This window comes from Triticum dicoccoides, chromosome 7B (genome assembly GCF_002162155.2).
Source record: "Triticum dicoccoides isolate Atlit2015 ecotype Zavitan chromosome 7B, WEW_v2.0, whole genome shotgun sequence".
Classification (NCBI taxonomy): domain Eukaryota; kingdom Viridiplantae; phylum Streptophyta; class Magnoliopsida; order Poales; family Poaceae; genus Triticum; species Triticum dicoccoides.
In genome coordinates this window covers 544194382-544213118 of record NC_041393.1, presented here as the reverse complement: position 1 = coordinate 544213118, position 18737 = coordinate 544194382, and the positions used below count along the sequence as shown (strand labels likewise).

Genomic DNA, 18737 nt, shown 5'->3' with positions numbered 1-18737 from the left:
GACCACCCTTCCATGTAGCGGTCTTGCTGCCAAATTTGGCCAATAGAGGATCCAGATCAGCCTTGGTGAGGTTTTTGAGGGATAGAGGCATTCCGAGATAAGTGATTGGGAAATTCTTGCGAGGGATGCCGAGGGGTGCCAGAATGTCGTCAAGGTTGAGTGAGCCACATCGTATGGCAAGGGCCGAGCTCTTGGTTGCATTGACATGAAGGCCTGTGGCTTGAGCAAAACATGCTAGTATCAGCTTAATCATTGTGGCATCGCTTTTCTTTGGGTTCATGAACAAAGCCACATCATCGGCGTAGAACGAGCATCGCATTAGTGGTGTCCGCCCAGGAAGCTTTGAGAGGACGCCGCTAGTAGTGGCCAGATTCATCATTCTTTGCAATGGGTCCATGGCGAGAATGAAAAGGAAAGGAGATATCGGATCCCCTTGTCTAAGCCCTTGCCGGTGTTGAATTGCCTCCGAGTGTTGACCGTTTATGATCACCCGGGAGGTTGCGGTCCTGAGTAACATGGCAATCCATTCACGCCAGCGCGTGCCAAAGCCTCTTGCCTCCATCATCTCCATCAAGTAAGGCCATGAGAGTGAATCGAAGGCCTTGGCAATGTCCAATTTTAGCAGTATTGAAGATTTCTTTGATTTGTGCAGTTTCCGCGCAGTGTTCTGAACGTACAAAAAATTCTCCTGTATACACCGCTTCTTGATGAAGGCACTTTGACATTGATCAATCAAACCATCCAGCTTGGGCGCAAGCCGGCTCGCCAGAATCTTGGAGAATATCTTGATTAAACTATGAAGTAGCGAGATTGGCCTGAAATCCTGAAGAGAGTCTGCCCCTTGCTTTTTGGGGATCAGCACAAGGAAAGCAGAATTTATGCGAGCAAGACCCCGGCTGTCCATGCGGTAAAGTTGGTTGAGGGCCGCCAACAAATCGTATTTAATGGTTTCCCAACATTGTTTGAAAAAACTGCCGGAGAAGCCGTCCGGTCCCAGCGCTTTGTCCACTGGTATCTCATATATAGCTCGTTTAATTTCGTCAAGAGATAATTCCCCCTCAAGATCTGAGAGATCCAACAGGTCCAGCTCAAGCTCGTCCCAATTGAGGGCAGTGGACCGCGGTTGCTCGTTGCCAAATAAATTCTGGAAATGTATGTGAGCAAGCTCGCCCATCTCCGTCGAGGAGGATACCGGTCCAGATGGTCCCTGTAGGATGTGGATTGTGTTGCGTTTATGCCTAGCATTGGCTTTCCTTTGAAAAAAATTGGTGTTAGCGTCTCCTGCCTTTAGCCAAAGGATTCTACTTCGCTGCCTCAGTTTAATTTTCAGGAGAATGGCAAGCCCCATGCATCGTGATTTCAGTTTTGACCTTAATTCACTTTCATCCGTATTAAGCGATCTGTAGTCTTGGGCCATGTCTAGTTGTAGGATTAGCTCGTTTACTATCATAAGCTATTTCTGAATGTCCCCCACGAGCGTTCTGCTCCATGCTCTAAGGGCTTTACTGAGTCGGTGCAGTTTAGCGTTGAACCTAGTGATCGGGCACGAGTTCCTGACTGGGAGGTTCCAAGATTGATCCACCACCTCCCAAAACCCCTGAATGTGCTGCCAATATGCCTCGAAACGGAACCGCCTATTAGTTTTGGTGACTACGTCGTTTACCAGGAGCAAGGGGCAGTGATCCGATATGGCGGATGATTGGGGCAGCAGCTTTGCTCCGGGGAAGAGCAGTTCCCACTCAACATTGCAGAACGCACGATCCAATCTCACGAGCGTTGGCGAGGCTTGCTCATTGCTCCATGTGAAACGGCGCCCGATCAACTGAATTTCATGCAAATTTGATCTATTAAGCGTGCTTCGGAACTTATTCATCCATCGGCGGCTGATCCTACTATTGTTTTTGTCCTGTGGGTCTTTGATGAGATTGAAGTCGCCTATCACAATCCATGGCCCTCCCATGGAGTTGTGGATCGCAGCAAGTTCAGCAAGGAACGCCGGCTTGCGCGCATCATCATGAGGTCCATACACGGTTGTCACAGACCAAACGGGGCCTTCGTTCGCTGCCGTAAAGCAAACTATGATGGAGAAATCTCTCACTGTAATGTTACTGGCTGTTAGGGACTCTGAGTGCCAACACAAAAGCACACCACCCCGAGTCCCATCAGCATTCAGGGCCACATGTTTATCAAACTGTGCCCCAACAATTTCTACCCGATCAGCATCGGAGACAACAGCTAATTTGGATTCTTGGAGACAGACAATGGAGCAACTCATGCGATTGATCAGAGCACGAACAGCCGCGCATCTTGCCCTGTCATTAAGGCCCCTCACGTTCCAATTGACAAGCGAAAGATGTTCAATCATAGGAAACAATAAGGTCGCACAGAGCTAACGGCCGGATACAGGCAGCCCCAGCAGAAAGGAAACAATTCAGGGCAATGAAACGCCGGCAGCCATAGCGGCGCACACACAAATTCAGGTTCAGGTTCTGGGGATGACTAAACATAGGAAACTAAGACAGACTGCGGAGGCGCGCTTAGGTAGCAGCCGCGCTAGACGGCCGTGGCCGCAAGCTCATCCAGGATGGCCTGGAGTTCAGCATCAGGCAGGCGCAGCTGTGCCGGAGAGGTCAGGCCAGCGATTTCCGCGAGCTTCGCCACGTTCTCTGGTGGCATCGGGCTGTGGAAGAAGTGAATGTACTCGAGCAGCGTGTCATCGGTGAAGTCCTCCGCCTTCCTGATGAAACCAAGAGCGACGCTGATCGCCGCCTGGGAGCGCCTGGAGGAGGAGGAGAAGTTGGAGCGTTGGCGAAGGAGACGGGGGCTTTGCCTGGAGCCCTTCATGATGCTGAGCTGGCGCTGCTTGATGGGGCGCGACACGCGTGCCGTGGGGGACGGCGTTCCCAGAATCGACGACGATAGCACCGTAGCAAGTTTGCTGATGAAGGCCCGCTGCTCGTCAATCTGCAGCTCAGAGACCTTGGCGGTGATAGCTGTGAGGAGCCCAGGGCCTGACAGATTTGCTTCTGCGAGCGCACGTCTAGCTCGCGTTTCTTCCACAGAAGGCGTAGGAACAATGGTGTTGTTGCTCCCCGCACCAGGTCCAAACACCACTTCCGGGCCCGTGGCCCAGTCTGGTTCCCAAGGCAGGCTAGCGAACTGGGTCGGCTCCCAGCTAGGTAGCTAGCACGGCCCAAACTGTTGTGCAGGCTGTTCCCAATTGAACCATAGTTGCGTGCCCGGAGGAGCGGTTGATTCCCAGCTATTCAGTACACCTGATCCCAAGGATGGTGGTAGCGGGGGGAGCTCGTAGTTGTCCCGCCGACTCTGATTGAAGGAGGTGGCCATCCCGACAGCGGTGAGGGAAGCTGTATCATGTGTGTTCTGGTGGAGCCACGGTACTGGGATGCCAAGGGCCTGCTGCTGCTTTCTGACTGAAGAGAGCTGCATCTCATGTCGGGGTGGGGAGAAAAGGGGCAAAAAACCAGGGACGGCTGGTCCCCAATCGTCCGCGCCAACGCTTGCCAGAGCACGAGCTGTCAGGTCTGATGGTGGAAGAGCGGTCTCTCTAAGCGGGTTCACAGCGTTGGCCATGCCCATTGGTGTGGCAGCAATGCTCTGTGCGACACTCTGGGCGTCCTCCTCGTCCGGCTGGTCGGGTTGCTTCATTGACTCCTCAGTTGACTGTACGGGCGTCACATGCAGGGACGGAGTCACGAGCACGCGGGTGCGGCTCGCGCTACCCTTCTCCTGATGCGTCTCCGCCGCGCCCAGCGCACCAGCGAGCGCCAGCCGCAGCATGCCATCTTGGGCGTTGCTTGAACCCCCATCGTGGCGCCTGAGTCGGCGCGGCCTCCCCAACCTTTCATGCTGCTCCACCTGCACCTCTTCAGGCTGCACCACCTGCACCTCAGGCTGTACCCTCAGCATCTCTTCGGGTTGCACCCCTTGCACCTCCTCCAGAGCAGGAGTAACGAGGATCATAGCAGCCGGTCGGCTATCTTGTCCCATCTGCAGGTCCACCGGGGCAGCAGCGCCAGCCGGGCACTCGCCGGCGGCGGTGCTCGTGTGCCGCCGATGGCGCCGAGGCTCCGGCTCCCTGCTCGCAGTGCCCCGACACATGGCCTGCTCGTGCATGTTCTGAAAGAAGCGCTTGCGCACCCCTCCACGCGACCCACGGCGCCGACTGCTGCCTCCTCCATCCCCCTCCTTGTCATCGCTCCGGTGCCCAGCAAGATGGTTGGAGCAAGAGCCCACAGACCTAGCCCTGTCCTCTCCATCCTTGGTGCCGAACCTCCACTTGCCCTTGAAGCTATACGAGCGCGGCCACTTCACGCGCTCGCCGCGCCCTGGGGAGATCGGCGTGTAGTCTTTGACAACATCCAGATGGATCAGCACCGGGAACGTCGGCCCTTCTTTGCCCTCCTCTGCGGGCGTGCCTTCAGGCAAAAATTCCCTTGGACGAACGACGTCGGGCCGCTGCAGCACGGCGAAGTTAGACGCACGCGGGATCTTGTCCGGGTGCCAAGTCCAGAGCCAGGCGAAGAGCGCCGAGCAGTTGGCCTTGGTGGATGATTGGCGCTCGATCAGGTCCAGGTCGCAATCCTTGCCGAGGACCTCCTTGACACTCTCCCAGTCCCAGGCGTTCAGCGGCAGCCTCTCGATGGCCACCCGACAGTAGTAGCGCCAGATGCGGCTGGTGCCGGGTGGAGGAAGCCATGGCCGAAACTTGAACTGCACTCCGGCCACCTCAATGCCCCGTTGCTCAAGGGCCAAGTCTCTCTAGGCAGGCAGGAATATGGTGAGGAGGAAGTCTTCGGGGAAGAACGGCGCGACGACGATGTCGCTCGGCGGGAAGCAAAAATCCCGCTCCACCGCACGCGCCACCATGTCGGCAGAGATGCCAGAGTAGTGCCCGACCGCCGTCAGGACGAGCACGGAAGAACGCAGCCGGTGGGCCTTCGCCTCCATGGCCGGAGTGCTGACCACCTTGCAGCTGGAACTGGCTGGCCTCCGCGACGCCTCGCCTGGAATGTAGGCCATGGGCACCACAGTAGGCGCCCCACGGCGCACCACGGCAGTCGATGGAGGGGGTGCGCGCACGACGGCAGTGAAAGAACCACCGGCCAGCGAGGCAGTGGTCGACGCAGGCTGTGAGGGAACTGGTGCGGCCTTGCTCTTCAGGCGATCGGGGCAGCCGCGCTTGAGGTGGCCTGACTGCTTGCAGGCGTAGCAAGTTATTGGATCTTGGCATTCAAAGAACTTGTGTCTTGAACCCAAGCAACGGTAGCACGCGTTTCCAAAGCGCCTCTTGAATGCATCCGCAGCCGCAGACGATGCAGGGCGATCATGGCGTGGATCTTTTGGATACCGGACGGCCTCGCGTGCCTGACGCCGCGCCAGTTTCTGAGCACGCCGAGAGGTGACCTCGGTCCACCCCGCGGCATCCCCACCCCCAATAAATGCCACAACAGGGGGCGGAGGCGAGGGGTAAATCGCCGGAGCGGTCGCAGAGCCCGTCGCAGATGCGCCAGAGAAAGGCCTCGGGAGGTGCGGCGCCAGACAGGGTGCGGGCGAATCTCCGCGGCCAGGGGCAACGACGATCGACTGAAGCCGCGGCCTGGCAGAAGCAGCCACCGTCGACACCCCAGATGGGGAGGGAAGCACTGCGGCGGGCGGCTGGGCGGCTGGCAACGAGCAAGAAAGGGAAAGGGTGGAGTTACTAACCGGGATCTCGGCAGATTCGAAGTCGCGCAAGGCCACACAAGGAAGGACCCGCCCGGAGACCGGGTCAACAAGACGGGGAGCGGAGGCCTCCCCCGCCTCCAGCAGGGCCACGCAGGGCAGCACGCGGCCGGAGACACCATCAGTGAAGGCCGGCGGGGCTGTGAGAGCCGCGGTGGTTGGGGTCGCTGGGGTAGGATGAAGCGGCGGTTCCGCCCGAGCGAGAGCCAATCGTCATAGCCCTTTTTCTAGTAGTGCCATGATCCATCACCCATCCAGTCCTCGCCGTCACGCTGCATGTACCGGCACAGAGCAGAGATTGGCCCGGCCAGTTCATGCACTCTCCAAGCTCAATCCGTGAAGCGGACAGCTGTATAAACGAACGGGTACATTGCAGAAATGCATTACTGTGTACCACCACTCCCTACTAGCTCGATCTCTTTTGTGAGCGGTGCATTTCCTTACAAAGCCATGCTTTATCTTTCCATTAAAGGGTGGCCCTAAAACAATCTGCCGCCATAGCAGGAGGTAGGTTTACTCAAGTCTATTTTAAGCTCTTGCCCTTTCAATGGTGAATCTCAACATCGCTGAAGGGTAGGGAGCAGATAAGCAACTTTATAGGGTGTTTGGCATCCTGGTGTTGTCCACCTACCTAGTCTAGCTTTTTGGAGATGGGAGCAGCAAGTTGTGTTAGATTGGATCGATAGAAGCGTTCCTACTCCTTCGTAGAGGAGCCGCGGGTATATATTCATTGTGGACAGAAATAACCTCTACCGTGGCGTACAAGAAGACCACCAATCGCTAGGATTCAGCGGGATAGAGATAGGAGGTTACACGGGAGAGAAGAAGAGATAGAGATGGTAGTTGAGATTACATAACTTAAATATCTCTAAGTCTAACACCCTCCCTTAATCTGAACTACCTATCCTAAATTGAGATTGTTCTTGAATGCTTCAAATGGTTTGTACGGTAGAGCTTTAGTGAACCCGTCAACCACTTGATCTCTTGAAGGAATAAAGCGGATCTCCAGCTTCTTCTCTGCAACCCTTTCACGTACAAAGTGAAAGTCTATCTCAATATGCTTGGTTCTGGCATGAAAGACAGGGTTAGCAGTTAAATAAGTAGCACCCAAATTATCACACCATAGGCATGAAATACGGTGTTGCTTTACACACAATTCTTCAAGCAGAGATTCAAGCCAAATAATTTCAGCAGTAGCATTTGCCAAAGATTTGTACTCAGCTTCAGTACTTGACCTTGACACTGTTGCTTGTTTCCTGGCACTCCATGAAATAAAATTAGAACCAAAGAAAACAGCAAAACCACCTGTTGATTTTCTATCATCGCTGCAACCTGTCCAGTCTGCATCAGAGAAGCACTAACAAGTGTAGAGTTGGACCGGCTGAAATGAAGTTCCAAACCTACAGTGTGCTTCACATACCGTATGATCCTCTTGACAGCTGTGCAATGAGCAGAAGTGGGAGAATGTAAGTATTGTCATACTTTGTTAACATCAAAAGAAATATCTGGCCGTGTTAAGGTTAAGTATTGCAAGGCACCAACAACACTTCTGTATTTGGTGCTTTCTTCCTCCTTAAGTGGCTCCCCTTCATATGCTGACAATTGTTCTGATGAAGATAATGGTGTAGGTGATACCTTACAATCCTTCATTCCCATCCGAGCCAAGAGTTCAGTGGCATATTTTTCTTGTTTCAACACTATACCACCCTGAACCTTTTTAACTTCAATGCCCAAAAAGAAACTCAAATCACCAAGATCCTTTAAAGCAAATTCTGAGCTTAGATCATGCAGAAGAGCATCAATAGCATTCTGAGAAGAGCTTGCAACTATAATGTCGTCAACATATATGAGCATAAAGATAACAGTGTTTGCCTTATTATATATGAAGAGAGACGTGTCAGCCTTTGATGCAATAAAGCCAAGACGTTTTAACTACATACTTAACCTGAAGTACCATGCTCTAGGTGCTTGTTTCAAACCATAAAGAGCTTTGTCAAGCTTGCATACATAATGAGGTTTTTGTTTGTTTTCATAACCTGGTGGTTGCCTCATATAGACCTCCTCTTCCAGAACACCATGCAAAAACACGTTCTGTACGTTTAGCTGCCTTAGGCTCCATCCCCAAGACACAGCAATAGCCAGCACAAGTCTGATGGTTGCAGCTTTTACCCAGGGCTAAATGTATCCTCATAATCAGTACCATAATGCTGCTTAAAACCTTTAGCAACGAGACATGCTTTATACCTGTCAATGGAGCCATCTGCCTTTTTCTTGATCCTATACACACATTTACAACCAATAATATTTTTACCTTTCCTGTTTGGCACCAGATGCCATGTTTTGTTTCTCATCAAGGCTGTATATTCCTCATCCATAGCCTTTTTCCACTTATGATCTCCAAGTGCATCATCCAATTTTGTTGGCTCGCCTGAAACACACAACATGCCATACAGAATAGTGCCATCAGTTCTGATTTTTGGATTCTTAATACCTTTTTGTAGCCGAGTTGTAACTCTTGATGTGATTAGTGGAGGCTGCTGTACACGCTGGCGCACGGCATTGCTGGTCGCAGAAGATCCTGGAGAGGAATCAGGAGATGCCACACCGGATCCAGTGGCGACGGGTGTGGTTTCCTCAGTCAGCATCGCACCACCTGCTGCCACAGAAGATCCCGCGCCAGATGGGCCTGTCAGACGCGCACGCAAGTTGCACCTCGTGGTTGGCCGCATGCGCGAGCCGTCCAAGGGGGATTCCCCACGTGGAGAAGTGGCAGCCGCAGATTGCGTCGCCCGCGTCTGGCCATGCAGACTGACCGGCTCACGATCTGGAGTGGATATCCGCGCCCGATCCGAGGAGGATTGGCGCGCAGGGGTGGCAGGCGCCGCCAGATCGTCCTCGTTCGCCGCGCCGGCTTCGTCCTCTTCTTGCACATGAAATATAGCATCGTTTTGAATGAGATTTTGATCATTTTGATCGTTTTGAACGCCATTTTCTTCAGGGACCTGCACACACGGAAGACAAGGACTGGTTCCAGTAGGAATACTACCATCATGTTGGTTAGTGCAATTGTTTCCCCGTGATCAAGATCTCAAAGTGTAGATGGAAGAAGAAGAATCTCTTGACGAAGGAGGGCACCGGCATTAGGATGAAGAGATTCAAACAGAAAAATTGATTCATCAAACACAACATCGCCAGATATATAAACTCGACCTGTGGGAACATCTAGACATTTTACTCCTTTATGCATAGGGCTATATCCCAAAAACACACATTTTTTGGAACGAAACGCAAGTTTTCGTGTGTTGTATGGTCTTAGGTTGGGCCAACATGCACAACCAAATACTCGAAGAGATTTGAAGTCGGGTTTAACACCGAAAAGACGTGTGATGGGACTTTCAAATTTGATGACTTTGCTTGGTCGAATATTTATGAGATATGTGGCAGTGAGAAAGGCTTCATCCCAGAATTTTAGGGGCATGGAAGCATTAGCTAGCAGTGCTAGTCCTACCTCAACAACATGGCGGTGTTTGCGTTCAGCCGACCCATTCTGTTGATGAGCATGGGGACAAGAAACATGGTGAGAAATTCCAATCTTTTGAAAGAAAGAATTTAATTTTTCATACTCACCACCCAGTCGGTTTGCATAGCAAGAATTTTTTTAGTCTAGTTGGCGTTCAACAAGGTTTTGGAAATTGAGAAATACTTGGAAAATATCAGATCGTTTCTTTAGCAAATATATCCAAGTGAACTTGCTATAATCATCAATGAAACTAACATAATAGGAAAATCTGCCAACTGATGTGGGAGCTGGTCCTCATACATCTGAAAAAATTAACTGCAATGGAGCAGTGGATACACTTGTAGATATGGGATAGGGTAGCTGATGACTCTTAGCTTGCTGGCAAGCATCACAAATTGACTCAACACTAGACTCATAGGGAAGATTATTCTTGCTAAGGACATGCTTAACTATGACTGAAGAGAGATGACCAAGACGACTATGCCACTTTGCCAAAGAAGGTTTGGTGACACTCCACGCTTGTTTATTCGACCATGATGAAGATGAAGATGATATGAGTGGATATAGGCCTCCCTCACACTTTCCTCTAAGTATGACCCTCCTCGTTGCCAAGTCCTTGATCACAAAACAGTAGGGATAAAATATTATAAGAGCGTTGTTGTCAAGGGCAAAGTGATGAACTGAAACGAGATTTTTTGAAGCATGTGGAACATGTAGGACATTATTAAGATGTAAATATTTTACGGGGGTTTTAACAATTGATTTTCCAACATGAGTGATGTCCATACCAGTTCCACTTGCCGTGTGTATCTGATCACCACCATGGTACCTTTCCCGCATCGTCAGCTTGTCAAGTTCCCCGGTGATATGCTCAGTAGCACCGGAGTCGGCATACCAGTTGGTGTTAATGCCGTAGTTGTTGGTGACGAGGTTGGCTGCCTTCTTCTCCTCATGATCATCATCATAGCGATGCCAGCACGCTCTTGCGCCACCGACATGAAACTTGTAGCAGATCTGGCACTCTGGATGGTCACCTTCTTGCTACTGCTGTTGTTGTGGTTGGGGACGAAGTCGTTGCTGCTGGTAGCCGCCACCACCACCGCGACCAGGAGATGAAGCAGAGCGGTTCCCTCGACCGCGCCCTCCTCTGGTGCTTCGGCCGCGACCTCCCCTGCCACGGGACTGCCCGCGCCCCTGTAGACGGCGTTGGCAGAGGAGCGGAAGCCTGCTGGTCCGTCCCCCAGCATCTCCATGCGTTGGTCAAACGCAGAAATCTACGCGAACAGATCGTCGACGCTGATGGAGTTCTTGATTGTGCCGATTGCTGCCACAACGGGATCATAGTCCCGATCAAGGCCAACCAATATGTAGTCCACCATCTCTAGATCGGTAATCGGACGCCCAGCTACAGCTAGCTCGTCCCCGAGGTTCTTCATCTTGGAAATGAAGGCGTTGCTCGACATGTTGCCCTTCTTGGTGTTGGAGATGGCCATCCCTAGATTGGTTATGCGGGATTGCGACTGCGCAGTGAATATTGTGGTAAGAGCAGTCCACAAATCGAAGGTGTTGTCCTTACCGATGACTTGTGCAAGGATTTCCTGGGTGAGAGAGTTCAACAGGTAGCTCAGAACCTGTTGATCCTTCGACAACCACGGGCCGTACAGAGGGTTGGGCTCAATGGTCGTGGTTTTATCTGCCTTGGTGACTTCTATTATCTTGGGCGGTGCGGCGTCGCTGCCGTCGAGGAGGCCGGTCACTTGCGCGCCTCGCAGTGCCGGCATGACCTACGCCTTCCACAGGAGGTAGTCCCCCCTTGCGAGCTTCTCTGTTGGTGGAGCTCCTAGGTTGAGACCGACGGCGCTTGAGCTCGTGGCCATGGCTATGGAAGGGTGTTTAGGATTTTGGTTTTGCTAGACGATAGGAAGAGACCTAGCTCTGATACCATGTTAGATTGGGTCGATGGAAGCGTCCCTACTCCTCCGTAGAGGAGCCGCGGGTATATATTGATTGTGGGCAGAAACAACCTCTGCCGTGGCGTACAAGAAGACCACCGATCGCTAGGATTCAGCGGGATAGAGATAGGAGGTTACACGGGAGAGAAAAAGAGATAGAGATGGTAGTTGAGATTACATAACTTCAATATCTCTAAGTCTAACAAGTTGCACTAGCGTCGAGCTGAACTCCGATCCTCGGTTCCTGCTCTTGGTTGGTTGGTTCTGTGGACTCAAATGTGATTGCACCATTTGTTGTCTTGTTGATCACTGGCGTTCAATGAGCCGAACTTCGAGCTGATTAAGCTACAAGCGCTGTTTGTTTACTGAAGAGCTTAATACTGCAGAGAATCAGCTTTAGACCCTGCGCGTGCTTGCCTAAGAAATACTGTATGACCGACGCGCCGAGAAAATGCACCATTTTGTGGGCACAAGCACGCACTCTAGTAGCGCTACTATTGCAATTCCAGACGAGGAGATCATCGTGAACCGTAGACGCGTATCCCGGTTGGCATTTTCTTGCACGCACGGACCAGTCAAGACTAAAGAGTCAAGACACAGCTGTTGGGCGATCACATCCAGCTCGCGTGTACTCCTGCGCTAGGTTCCATTGTTTCCAGCGTATAATTGGCTCATTGCGTCTGATTTTCTCTGAATCGAACCTGCGCCGCACACAACCTTACGGACCAAGGCATTTCCAAACGGTTTGGCCATTTCAGAAATAGCACTCATATCCAATCATTGAGATTTGATACAGGTATATCGAACTTCCCTCGCAAAAAAGAAAAAGAGGATTTGAAGGTTATTACATGATCGCCTATAAACATGTCGACTAAAAATAGCCACTTTTACCTAATATATAAGCGCACCCCATCATGAGAAAAAATCAATCTGTTTCACCGTTACAGAAATTCTGCAAATGTTGCAGAGCGTCCAGCTTTCACTGAATCATCAGCAAAGTCACAACCATGCCCCCAAACACACACAGACGCCGGACTAGCGAGAGGCGCAGAATTTTGCAGTTATGCGAGCTGCGTGCCATATCCGTTTAACGAGACGCTTTCGTTCCCTAACTAACGGCTGCACCGCTGAAAACGACCAGAGCTATAGCAAAAGCCAAAGCGTGAAAGCGGCGGTATCATTCCGCATCCGGCTATCCGGTGGACGCGTGCATGCCATGCATGCGCTCGACGAGGCGATAGAAAGGCATGCACGCATCGCGTCACCTGTGCAGACAGGTCTAGAGCCCGTTCGAACAAGCCGACGTCCGCCGCTGAGAACGGAGTCTGATTACGCTTGGAACGGAAGCCTCCGCCGCTGATTCGCTCACCTTTCTACCCATTGCGCAACTGCCTCGCTCGTCATCGCACCGGGTGATCCGATCTGCTGGGCGGCACGTGAGAACGGGGCGCGCGTGGCGCGGACCTGGGACGTGGTGACCGTCGGCACGGCAGCGCCGCTCGCGCTCGGCACGGCACGCGCGGCAGGCAAAGACGGTGTCGTGCGCTTGAACGGAAGCGGGCGCGTGCGTGCGCTGCAGCGCAGCCATCCACGTCCGTGCCGGATCCGGGTAGTCAGAGCCACGCGTGGCCCGGCCCCGCTGACAAGGTGACACCTGTTGGTTCGCGCCGGTCGAGCGCCCATGCCGCGCACGAGTGTGGTGTCAGGCTGTGAGCGGAGGGATACGACCGTTGGATGGATAGGGTCGGGGTACGGTGCGGGCCATGCGGCACAGTGATTGATATCCGCAGTGAATTGGCACTTTTTGTTTAGAGGGAGAGAGATTCGTTAATTGGGGCTCTGTGCCACCGAAAGGTGGCAGGTTGGGCAAGCACGAGAAGGTGCTAGTACGAGTACCCAACAAAATGTGGCTCCGGGTGGCTTAGCATTAAGGCGGGAGCTTCAGATGTTAATTTGAAGGGCTGCATCAGTGGTCAACGGGTGAAGAAAGTGGTAACTATGGTACTATAGGATTTACTTACGCACAGAGACACAGAGCGACAGTGACTGACTCGAGGTTAATATTGATGAACCAGCCCAGCCCTGAGCCTCAAACACACCGGGCTCGACGCTGGCTGAGTAGCTTGTTTCTTACTACTGTAGTCAGTAAACGAGGCCACACAGAAACATTCCAAAAATGAGTAGAGAGACGAGATGAGATCCCGGACCCGAGGAAAAACAGCGTGCGCCGACGCCGAGACCCGGGCCGTGTCCTGGACAACGCAACAGGGGGATACGGTGACGCCATCAATTCCTGCCAAAAACTTTACCGCGCGTACTCTCTGCTGTACTGTAAAAAGGAAGCTAATTAATCCGCCAACGGGGTCTCGCCTCGCGTAATCCTCAGCACTGCTCCCACACTCCCTCTCACTCATTGCTCCCCATCCGCGGCAGGCAGGGGCAAGAATGCGGAGCGAGCCGGCCGCCGCCGCCGGCGGCGGCATTGCGGCTGTTCCGTCCCCCGCTTTGCTCTGCTCCGACCTCAAGCCCTTCCTCGCCGCGCTCACCATGCTCACGCTCCTCGCCGCCGCCTGGCAGCTCCGCCCCTACCACTCCCTGCTCGCCGTCCCGTTCTCCCTCTGCCCGGACCCGCCCCCCTCGCTGCCGCGCTCGCTCGCCGTCTCCGGCAAGGCGTCCAGCCCCAGCTCCAACGCCTCCTCGTCGCCGAAGCAGGGTCAGGAGCGGCCCAAGCCCGACCCGAACAGGCGGGAGTTCCGCGCGGTGGGCAGCGCGGCGGCGCTGTTCGTGCAGATGGGCGCGTACCGCGGCGGGCCGTACACCTTCGCGGTCGTCGGGCTCGCGTCCAAGCCCGTCCACGTCTACGGCAAGCCCTGGTTCCGCTGCGAGTGGGTGCCCAACGCCGGCGCCACCAACGCCTCCGCCTCGTCGGCGCGGCCGATGCGCGCGGCCAACACGTACCACATGCTCCCGGACTGGGGCTACGGCCGGGTGTACACCGTCGTGGTGGTGAACTGCACCTTCTCGGCGGCGCCCAACGCCGACAATGCCGGGGGCAGGCTGGTGCTCAACGCCTACTACGGGCCGTCGCCGGCGCGGTACGAGCGGATCGAGGCGCTGGAGGAGGCGCCGGGGGCCTACGACGAGGCGGCGTTCCGCCCCCCGCACAGGTACGACTACCTCTACTGCGGCTCGTCCCTGTACGGCGACCTCAGCGCGGCGCGCGTGCGGGAGTGGATGGCCTACCACGCGCGCTTCTTCGGCGCGCGCTCGCACTTCGTGTTCCACGACGCCGGCGGCGTCAGCCCCGCGGTGCGCGCGGCGTTGGAGCCCTGGGTGCGCGCCGGCCGCGCCACGCTGCAGGACGTGCGCGCCCAGGCCGACTACGACGGCTGGTACCACAACCAGTTCCTCGTCGTCAACGACTGCCTCCACCGGTACCGGCACGCCGCCAGGTGGACCTTCTTCTTCGACGTCGACGAGTACATCTTCCTGCCCGACGGCCGGACGCTCGAGGGCGTGCTCGCCGAGCTCGACCCGTACACGCAGTTCACCATCGAGCAGAACCCCATGTCGAGCAGGTTGTGCGCGCGGGGCACCAACGATTCCGAGGCCGACTACTCCAAGTAGGTGACCGTTTCCTGCACAAAATTTGTGTAGTTTAGTGGACATGTTACTCCTTTTACGCAAACCATTGCTGCATCGTTTGAATTTGGCATGTTGATGTGACCTTTTGAACTGGAATTACCCAATTAGGAACCTTCATGTGTCATTTTCTATCGACTATAAGTGCCCATTTGGTTATAAAGTTGCTTCTAAAGGTTCCGTATTCGTGCAATCCCACCCTAATCTACGATCTTTGGAGCCGGACATTTCATTTTTGTCTTGTTTTCATTTTCGGTTGCTCTAAGAACAGTTCAGTTGTACTGGTAATTCAAGTGTACTTCTGGTGATGCAATGGCTGAATCCTACCATGTTCTCCTTGCAGTCCTAGTTGTATTACTTCTTTTACATTTGTCAATGCATGGTATATCTGAAAGACTGACTCCTCTTACTCACAATTTTTGCAGACAATGGGGGTTTGAGAAGCTGGTGTTCCGGAATTCGATCACCGGGGTGAGGCGTGACAGGAAGTACGCGATCCAGGCCAAGAACGCATACGCCACGGGCGTGCACATGTCCGAGAACGTTATCGGCAATACCACTCACAAGACGGAGCACCTCATCCGGTACTACCACTACCACAACACCATCAATGTTCCCGGCGAGTTATGCCGTGAGTTTGTGCCGGTGCCGCCGAAAGGTGGCTTGACGTGGTCCGAGAAGACGCCCTGGTACTACGACGACAGCATGAAGCGCCTCACGAACGCGGTGCGGGAGTTCGAGAAGAAAACCATTGGTAATGTGCATGTGTGAATATGGCATGACAAAACATCAGAGAACGGACTGGTGTATAGCATTGCTGTTGGCCGTCCATGAAGCTTGGCAAGGGCATCCCTCATGTTGTGAACCTAACAAACAACTCATGATTTGGAGCTTGTGAGCTGACAGAGACGCGAAGAAAGCGAAACCGCAACCCTTACAGCCTGGCAGATTGTGTGCTACTGCAACAACTCTGGTGTCAATCTGCAAAGGTGAGAATTCTGTATAGAGAAGATACACATCTCATCCATGTAAATCTCATTGTTGAATTGCTCTCAGTCATATTCATTGCATTCCATTGGCTTAAATCTCCAAGTTGATAATAGCTTCGTTTATCGATGATGATGATGCATTTCTAGATTAGATGGTTGCACCTTGCAACTTCCTTTGTTGACTATATGTGCCGCAACAGCATAAACTGTTCTAGCCCTAATTTTTGTTGGATCGACAAGTTAATGCTTAAAGCTCACTAGCTGAATAGATCGGCGCCACATATTGGAATACTTCGTATTGTAGGGGTGTGAAAAGTGATCGAGATCAGCATGGCTCTGATTTTTTTTTTTTTTTTGCTCCAAACTCCTAAAGTCAGCAAGCAATGCCATAAATTTTGTACGTACTAGCTAGAAAGGCAGAGGAAGGAAGGCAGGGGAGCGTGATGAGATGGGCATGGCTGCATGATTGCATGATTGGGGAAGGGGGGGCCTGGCCTATAGCGATAGCATGGGAGCGTGCTATTGTCTCCAGCTGCTGCTACATTCTTTCTCTTTGCATTGGCATTTGGCCTGATGTTCTGCTAATCGTTTGGTGGGCCGAATTCTCATTCCCAATCTGCGCCATTTTGCTGTATTATCATCGCATCAGGTTTTAGGAGCCCTTTCCTGATTAGTTTCCGTTTCTTCCATCTAATTTTCTGCCGCGTCTTATTGCTCTGCTCTTTCAGTTCACCCAGTTGACAATAAATTGTTCTGGAATCCATTACCTAGAATAAAATTGCTGAGCCTTCTTCACTATACTTGATGAGCTGCTGTGCTTACTGCAGTTCATGACAACTAGTGAGAAGCTGAGAGCGATATATGTGCCCTCAATATGACAATCGCTACGTTAATTGGCACACACGTTATAGTGCAGAGCAGCCGAGTACATCCAAGATGCAGGCACAGTGCTCTGCATCCGAATTCAGAAAGTAGCACTAATGCTCAGTAGGGCCGCTTTTGCAAAGCAGCCCATTCACCTGGGCTGCGCCTCTGTTTCGACTGAATTGGGCCTTTCTCATATTTCCTTTTGCAGTTTTGCTTCAGAGAAAACAGTGCTTCTACGTGTTATATGTCATGTCGACCTCTTACAACCACGTGAGCTCAATCCCTGACCATGAGATGAGAACCACGGTGTGAGCTTGCTTTAATGCTTTATTACTGAACCTTCTACACACCACCATACGTCGCCATCGCAGATGTTCACCGCCGAAGAGGGAAGACGAAGATACCACCGTATCAGGAAGGAAAAAAATCCCTACGGTCTAGCATCCAAGATGTGTTCCGTGATGCGTTCTTGTCACTTTACCATGCCTGAACGAACGAGTCATTTCTGTCATGCCAGTACATGGGGTTTTGCAACTAAGAGCAACTCTAGCAGACCCCGCATCCCGCCCCGGCTCGTAAAATAACCGTCAAAGTGCGGGTCAGGGCGGGAAAACCTGCCCGATCAGACTCCGCATTCCGCTCCGGCCCGCAAATATTTTTGCGGGGCACGGCAAAACTTTTCCCTGAACCTCTAGTTTCACGGGCTGGGAGGCCGACCTGAGCGCAACCCCTATCCGCAGCGAGATTTGACGGGAGGGACATTTTCGCGCGCCCTTTCCTGCTCCCTCACCCTCCGCCACCATTGCCCCGCCGCCGCACGCTCCGGTGCATCCTCCGCGGCCGTCCCTTGCCGTCATGGACGACTCCCAGCAGCCCCCCGTCACCGTCAAGGTCGCACATGCCCGTTCCCTCGAGCGGATCTCGTCGCCGGCCATGTTGGCCCCGCCATCGCTCAAGCTAGCGTCGCGCCTGCCCGCAAGTGGCAGGGCAACGTGGTCGTGCAGGGCGGGAATCTAGCAGCCCCCGCCACCAAGGCTCGCGCTCCCGGCGCCAACGCTGCTGTGCGATCTCGGCCGGCGGCGAAGAAGGTGACCAAGGCCGTGGGCGGCAAGAGGAAGAGGAATCCGACTACAAACAAGGCACCTCCTTCATCCTCGGACTCCATCCCCGAAAGAAGTGCCCCGTTGATGTCGTCCAACGGCGCTGCTCTGAAGGAAATATGCCCTAAAGGCAATAATAAAGTTATTATTTATTTTCTTATATCATGATAAATGCTTATTATTCATGCTACAATTATATTAACCGGAAACATAATACATGTGTGAATACATAGACAAACATAATGTCACTATATGCCTCTACTTGACTAACTCGTTAATCAAAGATGATTGTGTTCCTTAACCATAGACATGAGTTGTCATTTGATTAACGGGATCACATCATTAGGAGAATGATGTGATTGACTTGACCCATTCCGTTAGCTTAGCACTTGATCGTTTAGTATGTTACTATTGCTTTCTCCATGACTTATACATGTTCCTACAACTATGAGATTATGCAACTCCCATTTACCGGAGGAACACTTTGTGTGCTATCAAACGTCACAACGTAACTGAGTGATTATAAAGGAGCTCTACAGGTGTCTCCAAAGATACATGTTGACTTGGCGTATTTCGAGATTAGGTTTTGTCACTACGATTGTCGGAGAGGTATCTCTGGGCCCTTTCGGTAATGCACATCACTATAAGCCTTGCAAGCAATGTAGCTAATGAGTTAGTTACGGAATGATGCATTACATAACGAGTAAAGAGACTTGCCGGTAACGAGATTGAACTAGGTATTGAGATACCGACGATCAAATCTCGGGCAAGTAACATACCGATAACAAAGGGAACAACGTATGTTGTTATGCGTTTTGACCGATAAAGATCTTCGTAGAACATGTAGGAGCCAATATGAGCATCCAGGTTCCGCCATTGGTTATTGACCGGAAACGTGTCTCAGTCATGTCTGCATAGTTCT

General features: G+C 52.6%; 1 protein-coding gene across 1 annotated transcript; it reads left to right on the top strand.

The window, feature by feature from the left end:
- The first annotated feature begins 13603 nt into the window (after window positions 1-13603).
- On the top strand, window positions 13604-15944 carry LOC119341908 (galactan beta-1,4-galactosyltransferase GALS1-like). The gene is made up of 2 exons (XM_037613762.1): window positions 13604-14840; window positions 15285-15944. The coding sequence occupies exons 1-2, from the start codon at window positions 13663-13665 to the stop codon at window positions 15628-15630; spliced, it is 1524 nt and encodes a 507-aa protein (XP_037469659.1). The 5' UTR covers window positions 13604-13662; the 3' UTR covers window positions 15631-15944.
- Window positions 15945-18737: the final 2793 nt, after the last annotated feature.

What these genes read in the sequence shown, in the direction of transcription:
- LOC119341908 (XM_037613762.1), top strand. Translation starts at nt 13,663, where the DNA reads ATGCGGAGCGAGCCGGCCGCCGCCGCCGGCGGCGGCATTGCGGCTGTT. An exon ending in TCCGAGGCCGACTACTCCAA is followed by an intron (nt 14,841 to 15,284) that starts GTAGGTGACCGT and finishes CAATTTTTGCAG; the next exon opens with ACAATGGGGGTTTGAGAAGC.